General features: G+C 32.9%; 1 protein-coding gene across 50 annotated transcripts in view; it reads right to left on the bottom strand.

The window, feature by feature from the left end:
* The window catches only part of LOC145291925 (tensin-3-like), a 1,436,242-nt gene that overhangs the window by 390,687 nt on the left and 1,019,782 nt on the right, over positions 1–25,773 (bottom strand). The window contains exon 1 of one of the 50 annotated variants that reach the window (XM_080137811.1): positions 14,481–14,677. The exons of 47 other annotated variants lie outside the window; for them this stretch is intronic. In XM_080137811.1, the coding sequence (XP_079993937.1) occupies positions 14,481–14,489 (9 nt within the window). In that variant the 5' untranslated portion in view covers positions 14,490–14,677. Of the gene's footprint in view, positions 1–14,480; positions 14,678–25,773 lie in introns of those variants that run through there. 2 more of the 50 variants (XM_080137812.1, XM_080137837.1) reach the window with 2 other exon arrangements.

Here is a 25,773-nt window from a genome sequence, read left to right as displayed (position 1 = left end):
AAATTAGAAAAATAATAAAATTGAAAATTACAATCAAAATCAAATAAGATTTCAGAAAACAAAAAATTAATCAAACCAAAAAAAAAAAAAAAAAAAAAAAAATATAGAATCAGATAAAATAAATATTTTATTAGGTTAAAACTCAGTTATTAAATATTTGTTTCCCTTAAGATCTCTTCCTACATATTTTAATCACAGAAAATACATGTTAAAATATTCATCAGTCTTGAGATTGAGTTAGGTTTTAAAAAGAATTCACATATTTATTGTTCCAGTTAGGCGTAATTTGCAATTAATTCATCTCTTACAAGGTTTCTATCATTTTCACTCTCTCTCACTGTATTTTGTTTGACATCCCCTGCTATTATTGTATACGTCATCTATTACCTTCAATTCCGTATCTCTCTCTTTATTAAAAGTCGAAGAGAATGAAGAATAACACGGTTGAAACATTTCATATATTCCTTTAATATTATTTGAATTATAGATCTGCTTGTTAATAACGTTTGGAAACTAAGAAACTTTCACCGTTTATCTTCATTATGAAATACATGTTAAAATATTCCTCAGTTTAGGGATTGAGTTATGTTCGAAAATACTTTCATTTTAATTGTTCCAATCAGCTGTAATTTGCAATTAACTCACAAAGTGACTCATCTCTTACTTAGTTTCTAACTATCAGTCTCACTCTCTCTCACTATATGCTGTTCAACTCCACCCCGACTGCGTTAGTTTTAGACAGTATCCATCACTCACGATACATTCTTTTTTTTTTTTTTTTTTTTTAGTTTATTAACAATCGACGGCAATAAAGACAAGAAAAAAAATAAGAATTGATAGTCAAAAGAATTGATAAACAAAAGGTAATATCGCCAAAGGTAGTGATATTATTTAACCGATATTTAGAGATAGGAAGGCGGGATAGTGCTAGCAGGAAGCGACTAATTTTGAATTTTGTTTTTATCTTTTATATTTCGCTTTCGTTGTTAATTTTTTTTCCTAATTCAAACAAGCGGACATGTGGCCAATGGTTGACTCAACGGTTCACATTTTTTTTTTTTTTTTTTGCACACTAACAAATTTAACCATAGTAAAACTAGTACAGAATAATAAAACAAAAGTACATTTTTCCAATTACTTAATCTTAGAAAAAAAACGTTCCTAATCAATTTTAGGGTTTAAAATGTTTTTGTTTTTTTAAATGAAAAAAGAAAAAAAAATCTTCATCCGATGAAATAAATAATATTTTGAAATATGAATTTATCGATTTTGTCATCGATAATTTGTTAAATTGTCAGCAGGTTAGACACAAGATCAAGTATGGTTTTCAGCAACCAATGCACTAGAATCGATGTACTCTTGCCTAGAGAAAATGTTTGAGCAGCCTGCATTTCCAGGTAGGTGATTAGCAATAAACTAAGCTCTTCTCAGAGAGATGGTAACGGCTGGGATGGTGGACCTCCTAACATTGAACAGATCTTCAACCCAACAATAACAAAGTCTTCTAACAACTTCTTCCCTTGGATTGCTAGACTTTGGAATTCCCTCCCTATTTACTGCTTCTCTGACCGTACTGGCTGTATTTATTTGCTTCCCCACTGAGCAAATTAGGCACAAGGCCGTTTTTTAATGTGGAGAGAGGGGGAGGGAAAAAAGGGGGCCAGCTCCCGAGAGGTGGGAAATGGGAGCTGGATAGTGAGAGCCATTTTGTTCTTTTGATTGCAGCATCTGCCGGAACAGATACGACACTTTGATCTTGGCCTGAAGGCCAATACTGGCATGCAGGTTTAAATATAATGTAAACCGACATCTCACTCATCTCCGTACATAGTCCCCTTTAAATATGATTGCAAATAGTAGTCCTTTACGTTCTGAGTGGTAATATGTTTTGGTTGGAGTGAACAAGAATAAAAAAAATTCAAACTTTGGTTGACTAGTCAATTTTCATTAGTTATTGTTGTACCATGTTATTTGCAATATAGTTGACTACAATTTATTCACAAAAAGTACTCGATCCAGACAAACGATATCATGAAATATAATGAACACCAATGGGCATAAATTTGTAAGTAAATAAATATAATTCCTGCCAGTTACACAAAATATACGGCATAATCACGTTGACATCGGTTTCCATCAGACCACCAAAGTTAAGCAACGTTGAGCCTGGCCATTACTAAAATGGGTGACCAATTTGGGAATTCCAAGCGCTGCCTGCATGTAGAAGGACTTCGACACCTTCCTGCAAGAGTTGCAAGAACATAACGTTGTCATCTTCCCTAACGTGGATATACATGCAGCTGGGGACAACTTGTAAATTTCATACTCCTATGGAACTTTCTCCTTTGTAGGAAGCTGGTTAAACCCGAATAGAGTTAGTGACGTTTCACGCACAAAAGGTAACAAGTAGAAATATCAAACCATTTTAAGCGGTGAAAGGAAATGTAACACAGGAAACAGAAATAAACACAATCGAATAGAAATAATAATCCGCATTGGCGTTTTTTTTTTTGTTTTTTTTTGTTTAATGCAAATGAAATGTATTACCGTTACTTTCCAAATAAATGTTTCTTGCCGATTATGAAAGAGTTTCATAGTTTGAGATATTAAATCTTTTATTCATGTTAAAAAAATCCAGAAAAAAAATCAACGATGAACAAAAAACTCAAAAGGGGGGAATTTTGGGGGTCGTTGGTCATCCTTGTCACTCCAGAACTAAACAAAGTCAAAAGTTTCTCCCAGCTAGTATCTTCTTTCACCATAATACTGCATTCACCCTTTCATATTGGGGGACGTCCTAGTAACTCCCAATTTTTAAAACATTTTTTATTGACTCATAGTTTGATTTGTTAGCTATTCCTCTAGTATCAAAATAAAGCAATAGTAACTTTTAGAGACCCTTCCTCCCCGCCCCCACCTTTACACTCAAAGATAAAAAAAATATGGTTAACATTTTAGTCATGATAGTTTCGTATTTAAAAAAAAACAAAAAAAAACAACACTTTAGCGAAAAATAAACACAACATATTTTTAGGGGTCATAGCAATATCAAGAAATCAGAAATAAGGGTGAACTGACCCACATTTGACCCTGTGCAATTTTTAAGGCAAGGAGAGGGGCATGAGTATAACGGGGAGGCAGGTAGGGCAACCGTTTTGACTAATATGTGAGGCAAAGAATCTGAGGAAGGAGAACTTTAAAAAAAAGTTATTTTGGGATCTCAATAGGAGAGAGTGAATTTTTTTTTTTTTTTTTTTCCTCAAGGGGAGAGAAGAACTGATTCCCAACCCAAACCCTAAACTTTCTCTGCCTTAAAACATACTCACAATCAGCCAGAAAGGAAGTTTGAGGTTGACAACCCACCATCCACTTCTGATACGCCTCCACATTTTTTTAGACATCATACCATATGCAATCATCATCACCATTTCCCAGCTTCCTTCAAATGTACTTATCGCTGTTTAGTTATCTCCCACTGCACCAGGCACCAGGGTCAGAAAGTAGGATTGAGAAGTCAGCGCCCCACTGGAGGGGCACTCTGACCTGCAAAAAGTGCCTGGGCAGCCCTGTCAGCAATCCTTAGTAAGGGCATCTATTAGCAATAAACTAACCCCTTCTCAAAGAGAGAAGGCAAAGTTTGGAACTGTGAACCTACTAGGACTGCACAGAACTAATATCCCACCACAAAATCAAAAGGGACCTGGTCATTACAGGAATAATCTAATCTCTTGATTTTGGGGCCCAGTATAAAAATCCCTAGCTGGATTCAAATATACTTATTTCATAGTTAGCCATCTTCATCATCAAAAACAACAAAAATTATATTAACAGTACCTTAAATGCTCAAAGACATTTCAGATAGATGAGGACTGTACTACTCCCCTCCTCCGTCAAAAAATCAGCAGAGATTAGATCGTTCTATAATGATCCAGTCCCTGTTGATTTTGCGGTGGCAGTTTAGTTCTGTGCAGTTCTAGGAGGTTCACTCTCCCAGGCCTTGCCTTCTCTCTTTGAGAAGGGATTAGTTTATTGCTAATCTCCTAAGGCGCCCTCACCAAGGAATGCCGATGGGGATGCCCAGGCACTTTTTGCAGGTCAAAGAGCCTCCCCTTGGGGGCTGCGACTTCTTGGTCCCACTTTCTGACCCTGGTGTCTAAGTTCTTGCAGTGGGAGATAACTAAACCTATGCAATCAAGTTTACTTCTAACTGCAAATCTACACTCTTATATAAAAATCACTTTCAGGCATATGTGTTTGGGTGCGAGTTTGTTCGGGTTTTAATACTGTGAATATTAAGAGTTTTGCCCTTTGAACCACGTGAGGAGTTGCTGCCCTTGTCTGGTTTGTGCTGATGTGTTATTTGGGGTTTTGGGTAACTTGGAGTTATGTGCCCTTTAACTATTTATAAAAATGCGTGTGTGACATGCGCTTTTATCTTCGTTTGTAACCATGTAAATAAACAGACATGACCTTTGTGTCTCTGTGTGCAAGTTTAAAACATACTAAGTGTTAATTAATTAGTTTTCTTCTGTCAACTGTTGATATGACTTCCCGGATGAAGATTATTTAAAAGAAAAATAAGTTTCCTTTATTTACTTCATAATAAACTTACAAAAGTTATTAATTAACCTACACCTTCCTCATAGGTTCCGAAACGACTGAGTCTATCTTTTACAAATTTCACACAAACTAATTTATATGCCTGGCAGTGTTCTTAGATGTTTTGTACAGAAAGTAATTGGATAAGTATTGAAAATCGAAAAAAGTCCGATCTTGAAAATAGATTCTCTCTCTTATAGATAAAAAAAAGAATAATTTTTACAGGGGAATATTTTACGTAACACCAGCCAAGGGCAATAATAAAATCTCAGCAAATCATTTCTTCTTAAAAGAAATAAACAGATTCGTTAGCATCTGGAGCTATAGATCAGTCGTAGAGTATTCGACTACAGATCTAAACGAGTTCATTTTTTATTTAAAAAAAAAAAAAACAATTTAAAAGACAAAGAGTACCCCAAAAATTTAATTTTTAATTTGAAAGTTTAGAAACATAACAAAACATGTTATATAATACGTTTTTTTTTTTTATTAAATGATTAAAATCATTTTTAAGAGGTTTCTGAAACTTTCATTTTTGATTAAAAAAAAAAAGACAGTGTTTTTTATCTGTTTTGTTATTTTGTTTGTTTTTCTCCTTATTTTTTAAGTCTGAATTCAAATTTGTGCCAACCACGCAAGCACACATCAATTCAGCCTCGACACCACCATCAACACCAACGAACGTGTACATTTCCTTCTATACCAACAATAAAATGGAAGGGAAAAACACTAAATCTTCTACGAATAAGTTGTTTTCGCAAGGAAAGTCTCGGAAAACAAAAAAAAAATCTTTAAAATAAATAAAAAATGATTTTAATCTATATAATTAAAACAGTAGTTGTGTGATTGTGTGTGCGTAAATATTTAACCGATAAACTCTTAAACTATTGGTCACATGACACTGAAATTAACAGGAAATAGTAACCATACACATGGTTTGTAACGTGTAAAATCTTTGTTTGGATGGATGAATAACGCGTACGGAAATATGTCGGCAAGTTGAAATGGAAAATGTTCATTTCAACTTACCGACATATTTTTATTACTTTCTGCGCATGCCCAAATTCAATTAATTTCTTCATATCGTTGATTATTAAACTTTTCTTACTTATCTCTAACATCTACATCTGTAAGGAACGTGTCCGAAGCACTAAATGTTTTGGTTTCAATTCTAGCTGATGGCACCCAAGTCATTTTTTTTTTTAATCTTTTAAAATCAGTACTATATATTAGGTACAATATAATATCCAATAGAGAAATGGCTAATAATAAATATGTAATCTGCATGAATTAAAATATATTTTAGCACATTTTACGACTTGGCAAAGCTGCGCCTCCCCCGTTAGTCATTTAATAAAAAAAAAATTATATCACATTACTTAGTTTTAAATTTTTCAAAATAATCTAATAATTTCTCTAATTTAATGTTTGTTCGAATTTTTTATTTTTTTCTTGGTTGCATATAATATAATTTCATGTTCACATTATATTTATATGTGACTGTAGATTAATTTATTTTGTACGTATATATTTTAGATACAAACAATCTGTAGACTGTGATTAAGCTATAGATGAGATTCTGTGCGGTCAGTTTCTCCCTCCCTCTATTCGTCACATAATCGGCATTCTCCTTACTTTTTTGCTGATTTGGTACCTGTGACTCTTTGTCACTTATTTAAGAATCTTTTTGTTTGTTTTATTTTGTTTTTTTGGAAAGTATTTATGCAATTTAAAAATAAATAAATAAATAAATAAATAAAAAACGCTGAGCCAAAAATTAAAAATAAAAATACTCTTGGGGAAACGCTGAAGAAAAGATGAGGCTAGTTAAGATATACAACTCTAATTCATACTTAATTGCCACGTGATGTAAACGCACCCCCACATACACCCACTCCACACCCACCCACAAAAAAAGATGGATCAAAACAGAACCAAATCTGATGCATACAAAGCCGATGTTTTAGGTAAGAAATGTGGATAATTTAAGGCCATCCTATTCTTAGTATTAGCCATTTTTCGTCAACAAATATGCGATATAATTGCCCAACCCAGAAACACAGCAAATTGCGTAGGACGTAATGACCCAACCCATAATTTACACCGTTGCCTACGTCTAAACATATTACGTATATGAACCTGAGAGATCTCTGCGAGTTCAACTACTTTTAAGTGATTAGACCCCAAAACAGGAAATTCAGTAGAAATGGTCATCAAAGACCTGTGGCGTGATAGAATAGAGTACTTTGGGGAAATTAAATCGTAAAAATTACATTCCTGCAGACTGAAGGTTCAATCCTCAGTACGGGCGATCCAAAAATCAGATTGTGAATTATTTAGGAATTCTACTCTGTCATGACTGGATTAAATAAAGGGTTTCATTCAAAATTCTTTGTAAACTCCAGCAACGTAAAGTCTAAGATGATTGGAAACCATACTAGGATCAGCAGAGAAAGATTCATATTATTTCAAAGTTTTCCTTCTTCTAAGATGAGTCGCATAATCAAAGCTTCAAAGGCTAGTCTACCCTACTATTTAATCTATAGCTAAAGGGAAAATATATCACTTTATTAGCGAAAGCACTACATATCATTTATTACTATATATATATATATATATATATATATATATATATATATATATATATATATATAAAATAAGAATACAAGCGATGGTTGACGTTATGTTATTTGAGAAGGAAAACCGAGAATTAATAAAATAGTAATCAACGTTTCGTCCTTATTTCAAGGGACATCATCAGGATTTCGTAGGAAAAAAAATTAGAAGAAAATGATTACAGACCACATGCAAGTGAAAAAGGAAAAAAAATTCTAAAATCCTGGGTAATCAGTCTATATGTCCTTAACCGTCTCTCCTCCTATAATTTAAACAAAATAAATAAGATCCCCCCCCCAAAAAAAGAAAGTAAATGTGCATGTATATATATATATGAATAACGTTTTTATGTATATATATGCATAGAATAATCCAACCTTTCCACACACAGATGATGTCCTCTGAAATAGGGACGAAACGTTGATTATTATTTTATTAATTCTCGATTTTCCACAAATAACATATACATGCCATGGTAGTCTCAAACGTAAAGCCTCCTAATATATATATATATATATATATATATATATATATATATATATATATATATATATATATATAGTAATCGTGTCATCCTGCACTGATGATTCCCGAAAGGATGAAACACTAACGTCTGTAAGTATTTAAAAAAAAAAAAAATTATATATATATATATATATATATATATATTAGTTCATGTATCTACATAAAATTATAAGGACATGTAATATTTTATGTATCAATTTTCAGTATTTACTTATAGAGTGCTCAATACATGGGTAGAGCTAGGTAGTAATTTATAAATATATGACAATTAAGTTACTCAGAATCTTCCGCGCTTAATTCCTATGGAATCATCCAGATAGAATGCATTCTAGCCTGATTATTCCCTATGGGAATAAAATGCGGAAGATTTTACCATATATTTGCATGAATGGCATATGCATGCATATATAATTTATAAAGGTCACTTATTAATTTGACATATTCACTATGTGGTTCGTCATTCCGATATAAAACAAAACAAAGACCAGGATATCAAATAAAAGCCAGCCAAGCTTTTGTTTGAGAGAAGCACTGCCATTGGATAATGCAAACATTAACCAATGGGATGGAATAACAATGAATCTGAGTGGTAATCTAATTAGACTAAACACCACGTGGATATATAAAAATATCCAGTAACACGAATTCCATACACGTGAACCTGACGATGTCCAAAGATGATGAAACACGGAAATCCCTGTGTAGCTTAATTGCCATAAACATATTTTGATAACTTGCTAATATATATATATATATATTATAAAATAATATATTACATATATATTTTCAGTGTTTACTTCAATACTTCAATACATGACTAGAACTTAGTAGTAGCATAAAAATACACACACAATATTTCACATGAAATTCTGCACAGGCTCTCTACATTGAAATAACCCTAACAATTGGCATACAGATATTGGTAGTTCTGAACATATGCATACATATGTGCACTTATGTTGTCATACTAACAGGCGCCCGGTGTTACCCACTCGTAAAATATACATAAATATTATATGTTAACTGATGTAGGTTTCTTATTTATTATAAGCAGAAACCGTATGTATTAAACGTAACGTTAAATTCCTTTAAAAAAAATGGAAAGAAATCGAGGCATATACATACGAGTATTATGTCTATTTTCTAAACAGTTCACTTCTCGTATATAAAAAAAAATACTCCAGTTGTAATCGAAACAAACACCTAAAGTCAAGTACGATAACCATTACGCCAGCTTTACATGATCTTTAAAAAGTGTTTTCAAACCTACTTATTCTTAACATAAGTAATCTGTCATGTGAACGACCACACATGTGCATTCGTGAAACAGTTGACAAACAGATAAAAATCTGATACCCCCCCATGTACCTAATTTTCAATTTTTACCCGTTAGCAGCCCTTTTTTCCGGATGAAACCATATTAAAAGGTTTTCCACGTGTCTGAATACCTTATATACTAAAGTTCAAGCCTGTAGATCAAAATTTCGTTGAGTATATAGGTTAAGAAGTGTCCTCATGCACAAACACATTTTTACTTTTATAGATATACAGATAATGCACATCGTTGCAAAGACACATACTGATGTAGAACTTGAATGGAATGCCTACTAGACACTATCCTTGAGTGTCTAAGGTCTCTCTGTAAAGGGATTTGTCAGCACAACCTTACGTGAGGATATTCTTCCCTACAAATAAACCATGACTAAATATTCAACACCATGTAGTATTCGCGGCCTAAAATAAGATCTCCTCGGTATGGCTAACTCACACTGGCTTTTACAAGGAATGGTGTACTTTTCCAAATAATATTACTTCAAGTAACAACACGAAGCTGGATATTCCACCAGACTAGATGGATTCTTGTCCTGGGATCCAGTAAGATCTAGAGACCAAAACGAAAGATATACGACAACATATTTAAAATGGTCGACTGGCGATAGGGAAATTATGTTCTTAATTTCTTTACTAAATTCAGTGTTTGGGATGAAAAGGAGAACTTTAATGGAACAGTCGAATATTTACGTGTCTCATGTAGAGATCAAGGGAAGGGGGTCCCTTTGATTTTTGAGAAATTTCGACTGAAGAAAAACGAAACAAAAATAAAATAAGTTGATACTTCCGTTTTTTTGTGGTTGTTTTTTTGTTTCTGTTTTTTTTGTTTTTGTTTTTTTGATTTTTAGTTTATGGACAAAGAAAGGAAATACCAAGATTAAAAAAAAAAAAAAAAAAAAAAAAAAGGAAAAGACATTTGCATAAAACAATCCCCAATTGTTGTATTCTTATCAAAATAAAAACAGCAGAAAAAAAAAATGCTTGCAAAATGTTTAGCAATCACATTTCTGTGAAAACAGACACAGGGCCAAAGATTTATTTTTATTTCAAATATCCTTTTCATTAAATCAAAAACTGCTCCTGTATTTTAATTTTTTTATTATTTTTATTATTATTATTATTATTATTATTATTATTATTATTAGTAGTAGTAGTAGTAGTAGTAGTAGTAGGAGGAGGAGGAAGTACTGTTGCTGCATCTGGGCAGGAACTGCTAGAAGCATCTTATCCTGCCTTGACAGAGTTCAAAATCGACTCCATAGACTTCAGTGGTGGTTGCCCTTTTCTCTTCCCTGCAACCTATTTCCCACAGAAGAGAAGTTGCAAGCCTGTCTCTGCTTTCTTCGTTATTTCCACAGCAAGCGCTCGTCTGAACTCCAATCTATGCCCCCCCCCCGCCAAACTTTCTAGAAAGACACTCGTTTCTCTGAAACAACTACCAATAATTCTCCCCACTCTTTATCCGTGCCTAAATGTAGAGTCCATGAACAAAACTTTTTTCTTAGAACTGCACACCTGTGGAACTTTGTTTCGTTTGCCTGCTTTCCAGCTGACTATAATATGGTCGTCTTCAAGTCCAACATAAGCAAGTTTTTGATGAATCGTCTCCATAAGTAATCCAATTTACCAAATTTCCACTACAAACGATTAATACAATACTGTCCCATTGACTACCGTACACTTATTAACCCTTATTCTCGAGTGGCTTCCGGGCCTTGATAAGTGGTAACTCCTATGTAAAAAAAGGTTTATATCATTATTATTATTTTATGTTATCATTTACACATTATTAATAAATTATTTTTATTATTAATGAATTATTTTATTATTAATAAATTATTTTATCATTAACATATTAATATCTAATTTTATCATTACTAATAAATGATATTATTTTATCACTATCTTATATATAATTAATATATTAGTATTATTATGTTACATTATATTTTATTATTGTTTTGGGCTCAAATAAAATTATAAAGTTAGATCCATGTCCAAGTAATCTATATCTAAAATTTCAAGTAAACCCAAAATTGGCGGAGGAGTTTGGTATAGTTCTCAAAGGTCAAATCGTTGAACTCTGACTCCTTAACAGCAAAATTTCTGGCTGAAACCCGATTAAAAAGATTTTTTTCCAAATCTCAATACCCCGTATGTCAAATTTCGAGTCCGTAGACTGAAAATTGACAGAGTTATTGGTAGGGAAATGTACACAGACAGACAGATTTAGTCATGAATTACTACAACTAAATAATAACAATAATAATAATACTTGGCCTTTTGACCAAGATCGAAGTGTAGTATCTGTCCGGCAGATACTGCAAGCAAAGATCATATGTGGGAGTAATCCCACATATAAGACCTTGGTCAATGTAGGGACAACCCTTCATACCAATTGTCACTATCCAGCTCCCCTACTCCCCGGGGAGTTGGCCCCCATTTTCCCTTCACTCCTCACTTTAAAAATCAGCCTTGTGCCTAATTTGCTCAGTGGGGTAGCAAATAAATACCTCAAAGTGTAGTATCTGTTCTTCAGATGCAGCACTTCCATTTCTCGTTCTCTTTCAGTGGAGGAGAAATCCTTCACGACTGAGACAAGTTTTATTTTTGTACCTTTTCTCCACGTTAAAAAAAGACCCTGGTGTCTAAATCTGTCCCGTGGGGAGGCATTGTAAATAGGTACTACAACTAAAAGTGCAAAAAGAAAACACACACAAAAAAAAAAAACACAAAAAAAAACAGACATTAAAATTAAACGATAAGTTAAAATTGAGATTAAAAGCTATTTAGGGGGAAAAAAAAAAAAAAAAAAAAAAAAAGATAAAAATAAAATAAATAAGGCTAAAGGATTATGTAGCAAACAGACAATATTAATTCTGGCCTGGAACACAAATATTGAGTTTAACAAAATACAAATCTCATGGGATTGATATTTCTATTACAACATCAATATATTTGTGTTGAAGTAAAGATCGACGGTATAAATATAATGTGACAAAAAAAAAAAAAAAAAAAAAAAAAAAAAGATGTATAAATGACAAAGAAGTTATAAAAAATTCAAACACATAAATAAATGTTAGTAAAGGCCAGTTACTCTGTTTATGTAAAAAAAAAAAAAAAAAAAAAAAAAAAATTCAGTACACAAAGTTAAGACGCCATGAATGAATTCAGCTTATCTGAATATGGAGTAGAAGTTAGTAAACATAAAACGATTTTTTTTTTTACGAAAGAGTCACCATTTATCATGGTCAGGAGGCCACTAGAGGATAAGAGTTAATGAGTGTACAGTACAGTGGTCAAGGGGAACATGTTGTAGTCATCGTTAGTAGTAGAAATTTGGTAAATTGGATTACTCAAGGGGACGGCTCATCAAGAACTTGTTTACGTTGGACTTGACGACAACCATATTGTAGTTATTTGAAAATCCTGGAAACGGAACAGAGTTCCACAAGCGTGCAGTTCTAAGAAAGAAGCTTTGTTCATGGAATCTACGTTTAGGTACAGATAAAGAGCGGGGAAAATTATTGATAGTGGTTTCGGTTGGACGAGTGTTTTTCGTGAAAGTTTGGCGAGGGGGGGCGCTCAGACGAGCACTTGCCATGAAAATGATGATAAAGCAGAGACAGGCTTGCAACGTCTCTTCTGTGTGAAAGAGGTTGCAGGGAAGAAAAATTGCAGGAAAAAATTATTTCAAAAATTCATTTTAGCTTTAACATTTCTTGTGTTATCATGAAAATAGAATTAAATTTTCATTGTTTATATTTTTATAAATAGTTGTTTTTCTTTGTTTTAACAATTGTGTTATCACGAAAAAAAAAACTTATGACAATTTTTATTATTTACATTTCTATAAATGGTGTCTTTTTGAAATCATATATTTATGTTTTTCACAAGTTTTATTACATAATGGATGAAAGTTTTTTATTAACATTTCTTGTGTTATCAAAAAAAGTTTCGGTTTCGTAATTCAATTGAAGGTAGTTACTTTGTTTTATGATGCATTATTTGTGATAAAATTTGTGAAATTTTTTAAAAATATTTCCATATGAATATATTTTAAATATTTAGAAAATTAAAAAATAAAGTTTTTTTTGTTGTTTCATGACAAAACAAGAAGTGGTTCCATATGGTTTCATATTTCGTTTTATGCTTAGTCACTTCCATTCCATATTTAGGTAAATCGAGTCCACTTCCGGTGTTTTAACTTTACGTACTGAATTTTTTTTAACATAACCTCTTACTCTTCTACCTATCTGGAAAAGTTTTAAAAGTAAAAAACTTATGCAAAATACTGCAAGAAACCCACCCAATATATATCACCGTGACATACTTGAGTGGAGTTCTAACGGTATTTTGTATAATTTTATGTTAAGGCATTATCAAAATTTGAAATATTTAAGTTAAGTTTTGGCCGCCATTTTTCTTTTCCGTAGCGATCGCTCGACACTGTATGTTTTTCAAACCGATGGAACGTTTTAAAGTGAGTAAAAACACTAAAAACCTTTTCCAGATAGGTAGAAGAGTAACTTATTTTACCTTTGATAACATTTGTTATATATTTGAAATTTCCTACCTTTGTCAATTGTAAAACAAATCCAAAAGTATTTTGTTATTGTTTTTTTTTCTTTTAAATATGATTAAATGAGGAAGTATTTCGAGTTAAAATCTAGTTAGTATTATGCATGTAATCTGAAGAAAAGCATATATTCAATGTGTAAATAAGCTACAAGTATTGTGATTTTTCATAAAATCATCTTATGGAATGCTGCAATGCTGCTTTCTTTCTTTTTCTTTTTTTTTTTTTTGTCTCACTCAAGAAGAGAAAAGTATTCACCCCACCCCCCCTAATATTGCGTAAAAATATATTGAATTTAACTCCGAAATGTTCTTAGTGTCATGGGTCATCGGATTTTTTTATTAGTTTGCCAACTGTTTCGCGAATGCACGTGTGAATCGTTCACGTGGCAACATTCCTTAAGAATAAGTAGGTTTGCAAATACTTTCTAAAAATCGTGTCAATGCGACCTTTACTTACTTACAAGAAGTGAACTGTTTAGAAAAAAGAAAACATAATACTCGCATGTATACGTCTCAGTTTCTATATGAATCAAAATATAATATGCATATTTTAAGACCGGGCAACACCATGTGGCCTGCTAACACACATTATATATATATATATATATATATATATATATATATATATATATATATATATATATATATATATATAGCACTAAGGATTTGGGTGAGAGAGAATTGATGAAAAACTGAAAGGAATGTATTAACAGAAAAATAAAATTAGTATAATGAATATATGTGTTATATATAAATCGGGATATATATATATATATATATATATATATATATATATATATATATATATATATATTTTAAATTCCTACCTTTTTCATTCTGAATAATTTCCCCCTTTTTATCTACAAAAAGTACAGAACACCGACTAAAACAAAACTATCAATGCTTCTGATCAAAGAACTTTCCAAATGAGAAAAAAAGAAAAAGCCGAGAAAATTCAGCAAATCAAACAACAGCAACTAAATGTTATGTAGGTCCACTTGTATCCGCCCCCCTCTCTCACTCTCCAACGGAAGAGAATTTTCCTACTTGGAAAAATAAGACAATGACGTATAAAACTTAAAATGTAAAAAATAAAAACTATAATCCCGACCCATCCTGTAATATGCAAATAGTGGTAAAAAAAAAAAAAAAAAAAAAATGATTAAAGGAAATGTTTGGGAATCAAAAAGGAGGAAAACTGCCCCTCAATCTTTTAATACATTATTTTAAGTTTCAAACATTTTATTTGAAAGCAGTTACATATATTTTAAGAGCAGACCATCTTTCGGAAGTCTGACTTTTTTTTTTCTTTTTTTTTTTAAGCAAGAAATGTCCAAATTAAGAAGGACTAAATTTCCAGGAAGGAAGAGTGGACAATCCAAACAACTGATGAGGCACTTCTCCAAAAACGAGCGTGGGAAAATACGTAGCGACAATGACCGAGATTATATTTTTTTTCCATTTTAATATGATTACAAAAATAGAGACGTGAATAACCAATGACTAGAAAGAAATAGAATTCAAACAGATTTCCCATCTATTTGCTGCAAGAGAACAGAAAGTGTAACTTTCGCTTCCCTAACTTTATTCTTTAGGCCTCACATTCCATGAGTGATGTTTCTGACAGAGGTGAAATAATTGCTGTTTTTTGAATCGGAATCTATCCATCTCTCACTTATCAATGACTAGTTTTTAACCTTGGAGTAGTATTTTTAAATATTTTTTTTATTATATCAAGTGGTTTTATGCCTTGTCTGGAACAATTTCCATTAGCCAAATCAATTATTTTCGAACCTTCAGCATGTGGTTCAATGGGGACAAAAGGATGACTGGTAAACTTTAATGCATCCAAAACCAAGCTTCTATGTTTTCACCACCAACGCTCTGATCTCCACTTGTGTCTAATGGAAATAAACGGCTCTCGTCTTGAGGAAACACACAACTTTGGCAAGCTTCTGGATCTGACCTTCATTCTTGATCTGAAATGGAAGATCTGTTGTCAAGGTCGCTAGAAAATTTTTTGTATCATTCTACAGCTCCAAAAGGTATCTCACTTCCGATGCAATTCTCTGCATATATAAGAGCCAAATACATCCTAAGATGGAGTATTATTGCCATATTTGGGGTTGAATTGCTAAGTTCCCTTTCCTGCCTTGGCATGGTTCCAAATGGGCTTCAAAATCTAGTGGATGAAGCCATTTTTACCTCCCTTACTTTTTTTCTTGCAAGAAAAAAAAAAACATAGCAAATCTATCTTTTATTTACCATTATTTTAATGGAGCTATCTATGGTTCCCCCCTGTAGAACATTCGCAGCAAACACTCGTCTAACTACTACAGATGCAAACAATTTCCCACATCTATCTATTCAAGATGGGCTTTGAAATCTAGTGGGTAAAACCCTTTTACCTTCCCTACTTTTTCTTTCTCACCAAAGAAAGATAGCGAGTTCATCTTTTCTCTATTGGATTAAGTATATTCTCTCCTGATGACCTGGCATATTCTGGAAGATGAAATGAAATATCCCACGAGTGCCCCCCCCCAAAAAAAAAACGCTAAACACGATTATATAAAAGTTTACAAGTGAATTAACTAAAAAGAGGAAGGTCCTGAAACAGCTTGCATTCTCTCCTGATGGCCCGACATTAACTGGAAGCCGAAATGGAATACTTCAGAAGTAAAAACATCTGATAAACATAATTACATACAAGCCTACAAAGTAAACTGTTTTTTTTTTTTTTTTTTTTTTTTTTTTTCAAAACACAATATTTTCTGTTGTCTGCTTGCTTAAGTTTCTGCTACTGTTAGGGGGTCAAAATCACATGCGTTTCATTATGGGACATTGCCTGATCAAAAAAAAAAAAAAAAAAATCCACCCTCCGTCAAACTACTTCCCTTTCCCCTCTATTTGATAAAATCAAAAGTAAACCGCTTAAAATATATGGCCATGTCAAATGATCAACCACTGGTCCGTCAAAGTTATGCTTTGAGGGTATGTTGGAAGGCAAAAGAGGAAGAGGAAAGCCAAGGAGAAGATAGAGAGAAAATGTTTTTGATTGGACATCTCTCAACAGGTGGGCGTCCATCAACCAACTTGCTCTGGATCGGAAGGAATGTTGAAAAATAAGTCGGGTTCTAAATCCACATCAAGCAGAAGATGCAACACATGATGAGATCTGGCCTTTGGGCTAAGATCACAGTGTAGCATCTGTTCTGATACTACACAAAAATTCATTTGTCCTTAGTCAATGGAGAGGGAAATCCTTTTATATTTAGGGAATTTTTATTTTTGCCTACTTCCAGCGTGCCCCTTTTTGGGGAGCTGGTTTTCACCCACATTAAAAAGACCTTGTGTCACATTTTGCTTTCGTGGGGAAGCAAATAAATACCAACCATGAGGTTGAAAAATCATAGGAGTTCTCCTCACCACCACTTTTATAAATAAAACGTTTTGCCCAGCTGTTGCATGGGCTTTATCAAGAGAGAGATAAAAAAAAAAATTAAAAGTGGTATTGTTTTTTTTTTCTGAATTTTTAAAATGACGATTGATAATTCGTTTTATTTGGATTCTTCAGACTACTGTTCTCATCTTGAGTGTTATTTGCACAACATTTCGGTCGATGCAACCTCCGACCTTCTTTAGGTGTATGTCGGTGAATTCAGTAATTTGCATGGAATTTCAAATGGAGCCCTTTATTTAATTCATGGAGGTAACATGCTTTTGTTTCATCAGCCATGATTCAATAGAAGTCCTAAGTAATTCGCAATTGTATTTTGTGCATTGCCCACACTGAGGATTGAACCTTCAACCTCCAGAAGAGTGTAACTAACAGCTGAATTTTACCAAGTACTTTATCCACTATGCCACGAGTCCCAATATTTGTAATTCTGTGCAGATTCCAGAGTTCAACAAAATACGCATGAAGATGGCTAGAGGATATATAAACTGAAACGTTGTGGAAATAACACAAGATGAAATGACGGTAGTTCGGACAATCCAAATAATCTGGAAAACCAAATTTGTTTTTATGGATTTTTTTTTTTTTTTACATTAAATTTGGATATTTTTGGATCTTTTGGGAGTTTTCTGATGTAATGATTATCTGTACATAAAACTTACTGTGGCTGTGTGTCTCCATTTTTTTTTCAAAGTGCATCTCTTCCAAGATGCAAGGTCGCAGAGAAGTGTGACACAGGTCAAATGATTGCATATTTTGTAGACTATTGTGTTTTATATAGAAAAGCCAGTAAAAATATCTGCTAAGAGGTCAAAATTGAAAATGATTGGAACTTGGCAGGCGTAAGTTGACTTTAAGTGCTCTTGTATGCATGCACAAATATATATTTGAACATTAAAGTCAGTTCACATTTAACTATTTCTTATCTGTCTGGTGATAGCTCAAACAGTAATAACTAAAGCTGGAGTGTTAAATGTTTCAGTTTCGATTCTAACTGATGGCACATAAATCATATTTGAAATCACAACTATATATTGGGTACAATATAACAAGCAATAGAAAATTGGTTCTATAGTAATGAATACAAAATCTGCATAAATTAAAATATCATATTTAAGCGTATTTTATGATCAGGCAATGCCATGCTAATCTTGCTAATTGTTTAATTGGTTATATTATAATAATAATAATATTAATGATAATAATAACAATAATAATAATACCTTCAAAATCCTCCATCTACCTAACAACAAAATCACATTTCTGTACTGTAGAGGTCATTAGATGTATACGCTTACATTTGGAATTCCCTTCCTACTTCTTGCTGCCCCAATATGTAGAAATTTAAATGTAATATGAACAAACATCTTACTGTCTAACTCCTCACCTAGACTGCCCCCACCCAATCTGACCCATATTAAGCTAGTCAATACTTAAAATTTCAGTGACAATATGCCTTAATTGGGACAAATAAGAATAATAAATAAATAATAATAGAGAAAAATCGTTGGGTGCAGAAACCAGCTCATAACCAGATGACGTCAATCAACCAGAAATAATTTGAAATATAAATAAATAAAAAATTTATAGAAATAATGTTACCCGAATCTAACGGAAATGAAACTGACAAATCCCATAATCTGCCCTCTCCCACACCCTGCATGCGTCTGCCCAAACAAAATTGTAGCACCAGCCTTAACTGGTATTGTAAAAAATAGTAAGGAACGGTCAAAGAGTGTGCAAAATTCGAGAGAGCACGATTCAGACCTCCACTGAAAGGATGCAGAATACTGTAATCTTGGGGGGGGCTTATTGCTACACAAATTCTAGAGAAAGTTTGGTGAGGCTTTGTTTTATGGCATATCAACCCATTTCAGGCTATTTATTGCTGAATCCAGTATTTTGGAAAAAGTTTTTATGCTGTTTTTTTATATTCAACTATGTATTTATGGTGTTTGGTTTGATTGTTTCGTAGAAGAAAATTGTGCTTATTTTTACTTTGCAGAACATGATTGAGTTTTACAAATGGAAAGGAAAAAACAATAGCATCAATGTTTGGCACATTTTTGGTCATGAAGCGAATATCTTTAGACAGCCTGATCTGGTAACACTAGGCAATATTTTTGGCACTATGTGACGGTATGTTCCCATAAATTTGGTGCATTCTATTTCTAATCATGTGATAAGAACGAATCGATCAAATACAAGAATAGCTTTATAAAATAGAGTGAATCTCTTTGAATTCTTCAATATGCGTTCCATGGCAAAACGAGAAGACCATTACGCTTCTGCTGGTCATGACTGGATTAGTTCTTTGATTGCAAAAGCTTCTCTAACCAGATTTATGCTGACAATTATTTTTGCTTGGAACTACATTTTATTTCAAGAATGACTTTAAACTCAAGAGTAACTATGGGGCAACTCCATATTCCCCACAGCTCCCAAATCGGAGCCTCACCGCTAGATGTCTAAAGATCAAACCCAAGAGCTTAAATAATGTCAATAGTTGTTATCAGCGAGGAATCAATGGTAAACAGTTATTGGGATAACTCAAATTGTTTTGCACCAGATATCCAAAGAAGTAGACAGTGCTAGAGACTTGGAAAAATTTTGTTTATTGTTTTAATGTAATTATTTTAAATAAATAAATAAATAAATAAAAGCACACACATATTTGTCATAAGCGCCAGTAAACAATCAACATTTCACCAATGAGATTTAAAGAGGTCAGATCTTTGTGTCATGTCCTGGAATTTTTTTTTTTTTTTTGATCATCTCATTGGTCCACATATAAGACGTCAAAACTGGGCACATTTTCTAATTGTACTTAACAATAGTTACCGTCACGGCTGGGTGGATAGGAACAATATCCGGGTGGCAGTCACCGGTACTGGCTCGATTTCTTGAATGGGCGACAAGACACTGTCAGTGCGTTTTAGGTGCCTACGAATGTGACTCCTTTGTCGAATTGTTTTACACGGATTTTGTACTCGGAAAATGAAAGGAGTTTTTTGTTTAACCTGTGGCATTTCACACGTTTTCAATAGAAAAGAAGTTTGACTAACAAGAAGAAAAAGTCAGCTAAAATACATAGTGTCATTAGTTAGAGAAATCTATTAGAAGCTTTGAATAATACTGGTTGCACTTATTGACATTTCACAGAAATAAGATATCACCTGTATTCAAGGCCATCCCTATAATAGGCCAGGCGATCATGCAACGACACCAACGCTACCCAAATATCCAATCTACCTAGCCCACAGCAAGTCTTGCAATTGGGCTCTTTTACTGGAAGTGATGCGAACCGTTTTTTTTTTAGATAATCGATATAAGAGTTAAAACCAAAGGGTAAATTCCCCTTGTATATTTATCACATTTAAGAATCTTTCTGTCAAACTCGGGAATCTTTCCATAAAAATTGAGAATCTGCACGAATGAAACCCTTTAAGTCATATGGGTAGCTTGTTCTCGTTCCGTCAACAATGACTGAGTAGCAATCTTAAACAATTCACAATTCTTAGTATTGTCTTCGCTGAGAATTGAACTTTCAACCTCAAGAAGAGTCTCATTCAAAACTGAATTTACCTAGTACTTTATCCGTTACGCCACGGGTCCTTGGTTGTTAAAATGCTAAATACTATTATTGATACAACAATAATAATCTGGCATAAATGAAAGTAAAAAAAACAAAAAAACTCAAGGTAATAATGATAAAATAAAAATATAAAATATTTTAAATCACAATGCGGCTTCTTCCCCAATGGCAAGTACGGCTCTAAGCTATACTTTATTTTATTTTTTATGGAAATCGCTCCAGACAAAACATGAAACCACTTGTTCTAAGGAGCTGAAAACAAACAACTCATTAAGCAGCAGTTCTTTCCCCTTTTTCAGAAACATTGCTCATTGAATGTGAGAAATAAAGAACAAAATAAAGAAAGCGAGAGATAAACTCAGTCGGCTTTCTATTCTCCTTATTTAGCTAAACGGATAAGTGCAGAGGCTTTGCAGTTGCACTGCAGAGCTACCCGGAACAGGAAAAAAAATTGCAAAAGAAAAGGGGAGATAATTCACAGATAACAGCAAAATGATATGATAATAGTTTTGGAGGATGTGACTCATAACTATTGGATGAAATGACGGCAAGAAAAGAATATAAGTTACAAGATTTTTTTTTTTTTTTTTTTTAGACATTGGTTTAAATGAAGTTTTTGAAAAAAAAAAAAAAAAAAAAAAATGACACTTAGAAAAATAACTACTGAGACAGGATGACTCACTTAGGCTTCCGAGTTGAGGAAATACACTCTTAAAGAGTAAAAAGTACATATATATATATATATATATATATATATATATATATATATATATATATATATATATATATATAAAGGGGAGGTTATCCACCTTAAAACTATAAATTTTGTTGCCTTTCCTTCTAGGCTTGTGTAGGGGGGGGGGTAGGAGAATGAGGTAATTTGACCGGCTAACGCTAAGATGGTAAGATATGTCATGGTTTCTATGGTTACGTTACACAAGAATGGAGAGAGAAAAATAGAGATGGTGATGAAGAGGGGGGGTTGATGATGGGATCTGCAATCTGAAGAGTATTAAAAACACATAAAAACAAAAAACGTATGTGGTTAGAATAGCAATTGAATGATAAATCGTTTCCTCACCCTAACCTGAAAAACAACAGGTAGGGAGCCGAAAGAGATGATAAGACGCATAGATATGTTATATACACAAAATAAAAAGTTCCATCAGACTACTGTTCCCATCTTTGCCCAACATTTCCGTCAATGTGACCTTTGACCTTCTTCGAATATGGCAGAATACTTTTGAAAGTGGATAGTCTATATATTAATGCGATAGCGTGTGAGTTATTTGGTGCGTCACGCTTACATCGTTTTGCTTCCGAGTGACTGTCGTTTAATTGTTATGGCCTTCCATTTCTTGTAATAAATAATTTTACCAAGAATTCTTTAAAGTTTTGGTTTCGGTTTCGATTTCGATTATAGCTGATGGCACAGCTCATCTATTTTTTTATAAATAATTTTACAAAGAATTCTTCATAAATTTTGGGTTTGGTTATAGCTGATGGCACTCAAGTTACATATATATTTTCATAACTTTTGGTTTCGGTTCAAGCTAATGCACCCATGTCATATGTTTTTTTGTTTTTTTTAATCACAAATTTATAATATACAAGAAAATTGACTCTATAATAATATATACAAAATATGCATTAATTAAAATATCATATTTAAGCGTATTTTACGATCGGACTACACTAGGCGTCCCTGCTAGCTCAGATAAATACTTTTGCAGTTTTAACAAAAGAGCTACAATAATATTAGGGCGTCTCCATTTACACTGAACATCTACAGAATATCAACATTAATATATTACATATGAATGAGTTCCCTGTGGAATTTCCACATGCCCCACTAGTTTCAATAATTCCTTATTCTACATCGAACGGATACCATCGTAGTATTTATTGTTCAAAGAATTGTACGATCGTTTTGGAAACGATGTTTTTATTGAGATAGACACTAAGTCATGGGCAATAATTTTAACATAGTTTTTTGAAAGTCTCCTCATCAGCATCAGATACTGGGTGGGTTTTTTTTTTTTTAAGACACCAAAAATAAACCTAGCATTTTTTTTTTTAAGTAAAGCAGATGTATCATAATGGTTCGCCTTTTAAAATTCGTAAGTATCATCGTCAAAGCATTCATTTGGATGGTAAATGTAACTTATGAATGCTTGAAAATGAAAGGACATGACATGAATATATATATATATATATATATATATATATATATATATATATATATATATATTGTTTATTTTAATTGTGATTCCTTCCTGATGTGAACATCCTTCAAACACAACAAATCGGTCAATTTCTCCTCCAAGGATTTCATTTATTTACAATTTAATCTTGCATTTCCAGCATTTACAAAATGTCAGAATTTTTCATCATCAAAAACTTCTTTTTTTAAAAAAAAAAAAAAAAAAAAAAAAACCCTTCTTTCCAGTTTGTAAAAAAATATTTTATCTCAACCATTAGAATTCATATGAGGATTTTTTTTTTTTTGTTACAATCAAGGGAGAAACTAATAGTTTACTTATTACTAGCGGAAAGAGGCAGGCACCCGGCTTTGCCTGGGCAGAAAATACGCTTAAATATGATATTTTAATTTATCCAGATTTCCTATATATTATTATAGAGTTGTGATTTCAAAAGTAAAAAAAAAGTATTCGGGTGCCATCAGTTAGAATCGAAACTGAAAGCAAAACTATACCATTCAAAGCTGGTGATGTAACCACTGTATCAACGAGACACGCATATGAATGGTAGATAAAAAAAAAAAACCCCAATCATTTGAGGCCCCTAACGTCACTCTGAGACTTTTAGTCTTGGAATAGAGATAGAGTTTGAAAATATATAGACAGACAGACAGACATAGTGAGTTTTATAGATTAGATTAGTGTTGGGACGATGAATCGGAATCTGAAAAATAAGAACATTTGGGAGAATCGGAATCGGAAAAATTTGTGCATATTTTCTGATGCCAAAAGGATTCTTTTAATTTTCTTTGTTATTTGAATGTGTTTAACATTCAAATAACAAAGAAAATTAAAAGAATCCTTTCTGTGTTAGCAATAATTGTAAAATAATAAATATTTATTGATTTTTAACTAAAATCAATAAATATTTATTTACTTGTGGGGAATCATCTATTGATTTTAGTTAAAAATCAATAGTTAAATATTTAGAGATTTATAAAGAATCAAAATCAGTAATTGTATCGGAATTGGGAATTTAGTACGCAATCAGTAATTGTATCGTATTCATGGATAGTGGTAAAAATTAGGTAGAATTTAATTATTTTAGAGAACGTCTCAACAAGAACTTGTTTACATTAAACTTGAAAATGACCTTGTTGTAGTCAGCTAGAAAGCAGCCCTGTGGTATGGAGTTTCACAGATGGGTAGTTCTAGGAAAGAAACTTTGTTCATGGAAATACACTTAGTGTAAGGCACAGATAGAGAGTAGAGGAAGTTGACAGTAGTGGTAGCAAGACGAGTGTTTGTTGTGAATGCTTTGCAGAGGGGACCATAGATTGAAGCTCAGTCAATCAATCTCTCTCTCTCTCTCTCTCTCTCTCTCTCTATCTCTCTCTCTCTCTGACAGAATGGTCATTACTGACAAGCCATGGTACTCTTCACGAATCATTGCCATTGACTTCGGTTAATGCCATTCTGAGCAACTCAGCCATGTTAATGTCTTTCACGTTGTCTGATATTCTTGTTTTTAATCTTCCAGGTCTTCTTTTGCCAGGGGTTGTACCAAAGAGCATTTAGTTAGGCTGTCTATTCTGGCCCCGTGTCCCAAAAATCACAATTTCCTGTCATTGATGTTGTCCAGCAGTCTTTGGCATGATCCAATCTTCTCCAGAACCCATTCGTTTGTCCACCCAGCTTACACAAGAAGTCGATAGCACCACAATTACCACTTATCAAGGTCCGGAGGCCACTCGAGGATAAGGGTTACAGAGCGTACAGTAGTCAATGGGATAATATTGTAATCGTTAGTAATGGGAATTTGGTAAATTGGATAAGTTCAGAGAGCAGTTCATCAAGAATTTGTTTATGTTGGACTTGAAAAGTTGTAGTCAGCTGGGAAGCAGGCAAACGGAACAGAGTTCTACAGGCGTGCAGTTCTAAGAAAGAAACTTTGTTCATGGAATCTACGTTTTGATTTAAACACAGATAACGAGTGGGGAAAATTTTTGACGGTGGTTTCAGCTAGACGGGTGGTTTTGTCAAGAAAATAATGGTAGAACAGAGATAGACTTGCAACGTCTCTTCTGCGAGAAAGAAGGTGTAAGGAGGAAAAGAAAAAAGGCATTGATTAATCTATATATCACTATAAACATTGACACGTGGAGATTTCAATGTGAGACATAATCTAACAGATCCCACGCTGTCTCCCAAGGTTCAGCCTCTGTCCCCTCACTGCAGTGTTGCATCCCTATGCTCGTTTTACACGTAATTCAAAGGAATATGCTCCGATAAACTTGCTGAACTTTTGCCTCCTAAACATAACTTCGCCCCCTCCCCCCCAAAAAAAAGAAGCAAAATCCCACCCCTTCACTTAAGATCACCAGATTTCATTTTTAAAGAGTTTCATCTGGAACAAGGAAGGATAACCACTTTTTAGTAAATTAAAGAAAATACATTAAAACATTAATAACTGAAACATTCATTAAAGTAAATGAAAATCTTTTTGATTGACTATTTTCATACATTTCAGAAACTCTCAAGCTGACGGTTTGAATTTATTTCTAAATAAAATAAATACCAAACTGATTGTTACATATTTCAAACTTCCTGTTTGAATTTATTTATAAAAATATTTTTTTTTAAATATCCGAAACTGACTGAATTTATTTCTAAAAAAAATATATTCAAAATTTCCTGATTGAAATTTATTTATAAAAATAAAAATAAAAATCTTCCAAACAGACTGCTTGAATCTATTTCTAAAAATAAAAAAAAATATGCCAAACTTCCTGTATAATTTATTTCTAAAAGTTTTTAAAAAAATATCCCAAACTGACTGTTTTTATTTATTTCTAAAAAGTATATTA

Source organism: Euprymna scolopes, chromosome 13 (genome assembly GCF_053919585.1).
Source record: "Euprymna scolopes isolate OS-2025 chromosome 13, ASM5391958v1, whole genome shotgun sequence".
Taxonomy (NCBI): Eukaryota; Metazoa; Mollusca; class Cephalopoda; order Sepiida; family Sepiolidae; genus Euprymna; species Euprymna scolopes.
Note: the sequence above shows the minus strand (reverse complement) of the source record. Positions and strands in the feature narration are given on the sequence as shown.